Source organism: Austrofundulus limnaeus, unplaced genomic scaffold (genome assembly GCF_001266775.1).
Source record: "Austrofundulus limnaeus strain Quisiro unplaced genomic scaffold, Austrofundulus_limnaeus-1.0 Scaffold144, whole genome shotgun sequence".
In the NCBI taxonomy this organism is placed as follows: domain Eukaryota; kingdom Metazoa; phylum Chordata; class Actinopteri; order Cyprinodontiformes; family Rivulidae; genus Austrofundulus; species Austrofundulus limnaeus.
Window position 1 is genome coordinate 189,456 of NW_013952546.1, and position 8,599 is coordinate 198,054.

Sequence of the window (8,599 nt, forward strand, 5' to 3'; positions counted from 1 at the left end):
TCATTAGTGATTATCTCAATTTCAACTAAAAGAATTGACAAAATCCTACACACTGTGCCTTTAAAGTAGTGATCCTAAATCTGAAAAATGGCTCATGTCTCTCATATCACTGCATCTCATCATAAAGTATCTGTCTCTTTCCTATTTTCTCCTACTTCATTGTATATAATTTTATTTAATCTCATAATTTAAATATCATCATAACACCTCATATTTAATTATCTCTTTGTATCTGAAAGACCTTGTATCATATTTGATTGTATCTGATAATGTCTTGCTTTATATTATTCATCTCATTTTTATCTCATTTCACCTATTCTCATTCTATCATCTCATTCCTGCACACCTCCTCCCTTGATGAATAATTATATCTATATATCATAAATGTAAATCTGTGTATTTTAACAATTAGTAATAATAATAAAGTTTTATTTTGAAAGAACTTGTAATTTCAGTCTAATCTGAATAGTTTTCACACTAAAAGCTTATGTGAATTTGATGCCAATAAAAGCTCAGCCCTCTTCAAAAGCAATTTTTTGGTACAAGATCCAACCAGAATATAAATGAAACAATAAAAGCACAGGTTTTGCCTCCCCAGATAAACAGTCAGAGATTGGGAGATGACACACTTCCACTTAGCAACAATATAAATGATTGCACGCTTTCAGGACGAAAACATGGCTCGTTTTCTTCATCATCTTCCCCGAGCTTCATGCATCCAACCACCTGTCAGACTATTGGAAGCATAAAAGTGTGAAACAATCAGAAGAAAAGATGACGCTGCAGCTAAAAAAAACCTGACTGTAATTAATATTCCATTTTTTTATCTTAAAGATTATAAGACTGAAACAACGATGAGCTGTGCGGGTGCTTTGCATTTCAATTTCAGGAGGTTTTTCTAAATAACGAGAATGAAACGCAGCTCTGATCAGCGTTTGTGAGACGTCGGATCACTCAGGTGGAACAGTTTTTCACTGGTGACGGTTTGAAATCCGTTTATCTGTAACAGAATCACTGTTCGGTTCAGATGACAGGCGGCCATGTTTCTCCCAGCAGAGGGCCGTCAGCACTGGGGTGGTCAGTTTGAGGGGGCAAAAGTCTCTTCACACTCGAAAACCCACAGGTTTTTCTTTTTTTTTTTAAAAAAAAAAAGGTCTAAATTCAATTACAGAGATAACATCTCATCATCCGCACACACAAAACCAGAATCGAACACTTTAAAATGACTCGCAAACATAAAAACACCCACACACCTGCAGACAAAAAACAAAATGTCTGCTAACCGTTTGGACAGAAATCAATTTGAAACTGGTTGATGGGAGACGCTTCAGATAAAGTCTTGTTTGCTGCTGATAAGACAAGCGACCACAACACGTCCCATAAAGTCAGATTTACCAGATTTGCCTTGGGGGGTGTTTGGGAAACAGGCTGGCTGGAGGATGGAGAGGTGGAGGAAGGGCATCTGAGGGAACGTTTTATTGAGTGCTAAAAGAGCAGATTTTATTCGCTGTAATAAATGTGCTTTGCTCAGATTTTAGCCCGTGTCTCCTAGACGTCTTAAACCCCCCCAAAAATACACCCTGGAGTGTGAGAAAGTTGGCGGTAGAGACCATAAATCTGTGACAGTGTGTGGGGAAAAAAGGCAAATCACTCAGCTTACATCGATAATGGTCCACTGCTCCACTACGATCGCGTCGTATGTCGGCGTGACCACGTTCGGCTCGCTCTCTGTCGCCTCTTGGAAGATGAAGACACTTTCCACAGATTTAGGCAGCAGTTCTGGAGAGAGAGAGAGAGAGAGAGAGAGAGAAAACCCCCAGCTTTAAAATCACCATTAACTGGGCAGAGCATGTCCATCCTGCTCCTCCTGCAGAAATAAGACATTCACACAAAGCCTTTATTACACAGCCAGTACTGAGGGCCATTTGTATCAGCGGTGGGCTCTAACGCATAATGCAAGGAGGCAGAGCAGAAGACTGGAGTGTTCCTCCTGTTGAAACCAAACATATTAGACAGTTTGTGGTTTTCATGAACTGAAACTGTGCTGATTTTAACTCTTGATGTTTGCACAGAGCAAATAGGGGACTTCATTGGTGGGCCTGATGTCAAACAGATCAATCATGTTCTAGACCAGTGGTTCCCAAACCTTTTGTATTCTGACCCACAAAATATCCACTGCAAAAACTTTTTACCTCAAATATTACTGTCTGAGTACACGAACTTCATTAATAACCCTAAAAACACAGGCTTTTTGACAATCTAAACAGCTTGTACACAAATATAAATACTTACTTTTACTTATTTTCTGTTTTTGTAATAATTATAGGGAAAATCTTAACATCAGCAGTTATTTTATTACCCTTTAAATTGATTTCTGGAGATTATCCAAGGTGCTTCATGACCCATAATTGGGTCTCAAGCCCAACTTTGGGAACCAAAGTGCAGCGGTTCTCAAACTTTTCAGCTTTTGACCCACAAAATAACAGCAGCAGAGACCTGTGGCCCCAGCTATTTTTTAGATAATAAATATTTGTATCAGGTCAACAAAACATGGGCATAGTAACAATATTTTTATATTACATTTATCCATTTTAAATACACTAACCTCACTCCTTTGTAACAACTAAGGCAAAAATGTAATTAATTCMGAAAACCTTTTCAGGACCCCACCTTGATGTTTTGGGACCCCACTTTGGGTCCCGGCCCCAACATTGGGAAACACTGTTCTAGACAAACTCCTCCCACAAAATATGAAACTCCCTCTTAGTGACTGCAGAGACCATCTTCTCACACAGAGGCTAATTACAGCTCAGGATCAAGGTGTGTTCAGAGTTAAAAGAAGCTCCGTTTTGAGTCCTGAGATCTCAGCAGCTGCAAAATGTCGCCACAGATTTAATGAAGTCGGTCCAAAGGGGATAAACTATGAATCATTCCCCCTAAGGCTGCATTAGTCTCCTTTTAAAACAGATTTGAATCCCGCTGATGTTGATGCTTCGGGCCATGGCTGATACTCTGCTCTGAGCTCCTCTTCTTCCAATCACCAGATTGGAAACGGAGACAAAAAGGCCACCTCAGCCCTCGCGAGCTGCAGCTTCTCTTGTTATTCGTTTGATGCACGAGCACACACACTTGCACGTGCGCACACACGCAGACCTGACACCCCCCCCCCCAAGGTCCAGTCTTCCCAGCTAGCCTGAGTGCTTTCTCATTACACCCACAGCATTTACACACTAATACAGTTTGCTGTGGCCCGGGCACCAACAGCAAACACTCCACATTTCATTACCAGGCCTTAATAATAGAGGGATGAGAGGTAGCTCGAGAGCCGGCAAAGAAATGGAGGGAGGAAGACAGAGAGGCAGCGTAGTGGATGACAGGGTCTTTTATTTCCCCCCCTCCCTGAAAACCCATTTAGGACCCATGCACGCTCAATTGAAGACATCTTTCAGGCGTCCTCCAGTTCCCTCAAACACAGACATTGTTCACCCCATCCTTCCCCTGCGCCTCTCCTCCCTCTCCTTCCTCTTCTTCTTTATCTCGTTCGTCAGCCTTCCCCGCCTGGCAGACGGAGTGAAGAAACTGTTTTGGGAAGTGTCAGGTGACGAGTCCCGGCGCTGGTTCCCTGCCAGAGCAAACACGGCTCACTCAGGTGAGATCAGAACCGGGTTTCTGTCTCAGCGCTCCGCAGGAACCAGGCTGTCTCTGGTGATAATGCAGACAGGCTCTGAGCGGAGGAGAGGAAAACGAGCGAAAACCAGGGGAGTGGAAGAGCCGCTTGCTAGGGGGCGTCGAGTCTGCCAGGGGAAAGCACCGGTGGTGTGCGTGAATAAACATTATCTTCGCACTTGTTGACTGCGAGTCGAGCCGAGCCGCCAGAGGGCCGACTGAGAATAAGTTGTTTACACTTGCAAAAAAAAAAAAAAAAAAACCCACAGTGTGCTCTCAGTAAAATTACTCTTCATCCCTCGTGACTCGTTCACTCAAGGTCGGCAGTAGTGGGGAGTGGGGGCAAGGCATGCAAATGCACCGAAAAACGGGGGACACTGTTAGGACCGAGTCTTGGACTGAGCCAACACGTTCCCTCTCCCGACTCATCACATGTTGACACTTTTCCAAGGTTCCCTCTGAGTCTTATTTTGACATGTCAGGTACACCTCTACCAGGCATTTCTGTGTTCCCTCGGCGTCCCGGTTTGACGCAGTGGGACACAAAATACAGGGGTCTTTGAGTTGGGGTCAATGGTTAATATTAGGGATCAGGGTTCAAGGTTAGTTTTAGGTAGTGGGGTCAGGGATATGATGTCTGGGGCAAATATTAGGTAATTTTAGGCTTTGGAACACGTAGTTGACGTGAATTTCCTACACTTTCTAAAAATGGTTAATTTTAGGTACTAGGGTCAGAGACAGGATGTCTAGAGTGAATAAAGGTAATTTTAGGCTTTGGGATGTTAGTTTTTGTGCATTTTCTACACTTTCTGAAATTATGCAACAGATTCCGCCCCATCTCGTCAATAACTGACGCGTGGGGAGTACCCGACGCGTCAAAATCGGACGCAGAGAGAACCTTGGAAAAGTGTCGATATGTGATGACCTGGGAGTGAGAATGGGTTGACTGGGCAGGAAGTGCTGATGAACACTTAAAGAAGCAGACGTTTCTATCTCCAGACAAGAAAAGTTGGAGAACTCCTCGCTCCGGATATTTATCGACTTGTAAGCAGATCTGCTGTTTATTGATTTTAGGTACACGGCCTCTGAAGGGATTTGGGAGTTGTTCCAACAAAGCTGTATGTTACTGCCGCAGAATTAAGCCTCAGTAAACCCTGTCTTTGTTTTACAGACAAAGTTTTATCGTTGAGTCTAGACGTCGACCCTTATTTGGCCCTGATAGTCTCTGAAACAGTCACTGCAAGTCCTCATAAATTCATTTACCTATCCATCCATTAATTGCTTTTTACCTCTTGTGCTCAGATTTGTTGTCGCACGTTTGAACCAGCTGACCTCAGCAGACGGTAAAAGTGACCCGGCCCCCCCAGTCGTCTCGGGCGACACGGTTTAAACATGCGTGCCAAGCGCCGCCGCGGACAGCTGGAGACCTGCCTCTGACAGCTTATCTATACTTCAAACAGGGCAAGTGGACACGCTCAGAGAGGAGAGGTGAGGAGGGGGGTCTCTAACAAGTGTAGATTGGACGTGACTCTTCCCTGCGGAGCCAGATGTTTGGCAGCTGGCAGGACGTGCCGTTGGGTTGCCAGGCAGACTTCAGCGGGTACAGCGAGGACCAAACTAAGATCAATACTCTGCTCTCTGCTCAGATCGTACAGAGACATCAGGGTGACAAATTCCCTTTGCAAGGGCATTTTCATGACTGAAGCTGATGTGGGAGAAAACGTACAGAAACGCGTTGAAAGACTCGGTCAGATGTGTGTCTGCCTGGCTGCTGAAGCATGACAGGAAGATTACCACAGCTCATGATGTTCTCAATCGATCACTGAGAACGTCCACACTGCTGTTTATCAGACACCTGATAATGAATTACCACTTCAGCTCGACTTCAGAAAGGTTTTGACTTTTTCCACCTGAGTGAATTTACATTTGTTCCCTGTGTTCTTTAAAGTAGACTTTTAAATCCTTCTTTTTCACGTTTAAATCATTCAGTTGGGGTCCATATAGAGCGGTTCGTTTTAGTTTGATAGAGGGGTTTATGTCTATATAGCTGTGCAGAAATGTTTTATTTACAAATGAAAAAAAGATGTCAACAAGGGAAGACTTGTCCATCCAGCCTCACATGTTGGACCCAGAGTCTGACCCAGAACCAGACTTTATTTAGAAGTTCCATTGTAAATGCTGTGATGTAATAGTTCAGAAAACGTTATAGAAAATAGAGAAAACTGAACGGGTTGAAAAATTTGGCCCAGACAGAAAATGAAAATATCTACACAGCACCAGAGACTAAGGGTGAATTCACACCTGACACGTTTGGTCCACTTTAAACGGACCAGAGTTTTGTTGGTCCAGACCTATTATCCAGGTGTGAACACACTAATGTGAACCCTGGTGCAGACCAAACAACCGGACCAAGACCCACTTTTGAGGTGGTCTCGGTCCTCTTCCAAACAAACTCTGGTTTGGTTCGCTTCTGGTGTGACTGTAGACCGGCCTCGAACAGAACCAACTACAGGAAACATGAGCCTTTTTGGACTTCATGAGCCACCACTAAGCAACATTAGCCCTTCAGTGTTGCTAACGCTACGCTACAATGAGCCGCTGTGGGTCAAAGAACGTGGAGCGTCTCGTCTCCTTTGGGTTGAGGCATGCATTTACCAACATCGTCTCAAAATGAGAAGTATATCATCACAAAACCACCACTGAATGAGCTGCTCTTGATTTTCCAAATGCTATTCCAGTGTTAATAACAGCGCCGTCTTTATTTCCATCCAGCGGGAGAAACGACCGTCACCTGCGTGGCTTTGTTTATAAATTATAGTCCACTTGCAAAAAAGCACAATGTAAATGCAAACCACACTGAAGGAAAAAAAAGTCCCTTTGGTCCGGACCAACACCCTAAATTCTACTTTTTTACACTTCTAGAGACTCCACGTGCACAACAACATGTATTTAATGGATAAAAAAGTAAATTTTGCAAGTTATGTCCCTTTTGTGCATCTTTGTTGTGCGTTTGGTTTCATTGGGTCTGTTCATGCATTTGCTTTTGTTTTATAATTATATAAAGCATATTGCAGCGTATTTGCCTCATCTTGCAAAATGAAAAGTTTTCTTGGCTTCTGTGTGAAATACACAAAATCAGAACCAAATATTCACAAGTGCATCCACATTGAGGAAAATGTCAGTGTAACAGTTTTTGGTTCTTTTGGTTTAGATTGGCTTTTCTAGTTTGAGATTTCTGTAGATCTTTTTTGTTTGTTTGTTTTCTTTTTATTTCATGTGTTATTGTGTCAGGGATTCACTCAGTAATCAGTTCTTGTTTCAGCTGTTCAGTCCTGGTTATTTTTGTTGATCTCTACATCAGGGGTGACCAAACATTTTCCCTGAGAAGGCCAAAATGAAAATCTATCCAGAGCTGTGGGCCAAATGCAGTAATATAATACATGAAATACAAATACCTTTTAAGTATTGTAGTACTGGTAAAATTAAGGACTTTTCCTTAATCTTTAACGATTAAACTAGCAGCCAGTGCAATGACCCACTTTTGTTTCAGTCTGTGCACTTGGAAAAAGTATGCCATATGCTCAAGCAGCAAAGGCTCCTAGGACATTTCATAAATTGATAAAATATGAGTTTTGTGGCCTTATAAAGTGTGCAAATCTACATGTGTGGTTAAATCTAATCTAAATATTTCTTGTTGTTACTTGTACTTTACGTTTGATAAAGTCAGCACCATAAGTGAAAACTATCTGCACTACATCCATTTACATAGTCATTGGACCTATGGATGAAACGACAGTGGAAATTCTGTGTTTTTACATCCGACCACAGGTTACAACCTGGTAATTATGGTAACTGCTGGTGGGCCAAATCGAATGGCTTGGTGGGCTATATTTGGCCCACGGGCTCCACTTTGGGCTCCTCTGCTCTATATGGTTCTGTTGTCATTTATTAAATATTACTAGACTAGAATATAAGATTTTGAGTGTTTATTGCACCTTCTATTAATTATGATTTATCTGTCAAAACATAAAAAGCAACAAACTTTTATAAATATCTCTATAAATGTTGCTTTATCCAAATGCTACAAGCAGGTCCTGCCATTTCTTCAAACTGATACACAAACCATCAGTGTGGCTCTGCAGATAAAATTAATCACAGTAAACTCCTCAGTATGTATATTTATAGATCTCAGTACACGTTTAAATAAATCTGTTAAGCTGGGTGCTTGTGCTTAAATCTTTACCATGTGAGTTCTGACAGATCTGTGAGCAGCTCGGGATCGTGTCCGACCTCGTTGCTGCAGGTTTTATCTCTGTTAAACACAGCTGTAACATCAGACGGGACGTTCACAGCCTGAGCGAGTCCAACTCCTCGTGCGCACATTCACACGTGCGTGCAAACAAAGCCGTCTCATCGAACCTCACCATAGAAACCCGTCTTTAAAAGGAGCATAGCTTTTTTTTTGTCTAGTGTGAATTTCTCTGAACCTCGACAAACAGCTGACTGTCAGGAACCAAAGGAAGACAACAGCATTAAACAGGATCAGAGATCTGATCTATGTGATTGTGATCTCTATACAAACTCCTGTAAAACACTTACAGTGGGTAAAATAAGTATTGAACACGTCACCATTTTTCTCAGTAAATACATTACTAGAGGTGCTAATGAAATGAAATTTTCACCAGATGTCGGTAACACCCAAGTGATCCATACATACAAAGAAATCAAACCATAAATGTCCAGAAATGAAGTTATTTGTAATAATGTGGAATGGCACAGGGAAAAAGTATTGAACACGCTTACTGAAGCCTTTGTTGTCAATGACAGCTTCAAGACGCCTCCTGTATGGAGAAACTAGTGGCATGCGTTGCTCAGGTGTGATTTTGGCCCATTCTTCCACACAAACAGTCTTCAAATCTTGAAGGTTTCGTGGA

General features: G+C 42.3%; 1 protein-coding gene across 1 annotated transcript in view; it reads right to left on the bottom strand.

The window, feature by feature from the left end:
- The window catches only part of rftn1b (raftlin, lipid raft linker 1b), a gene marked incomplete at its 3' end in the record, with an annotated part of 147,975 nt that overhangs the window by 17,983 nt on the left and 121,393 nt on the right, over nt 1-8,599 (bottom strand). The window contains 1 exon segment of the mRNA XM_014016384.1: nt 1,661-1,779. Coding sequence (XP_013871838.1) covers nt 1,661-1,779 — 119 coding nt within the window.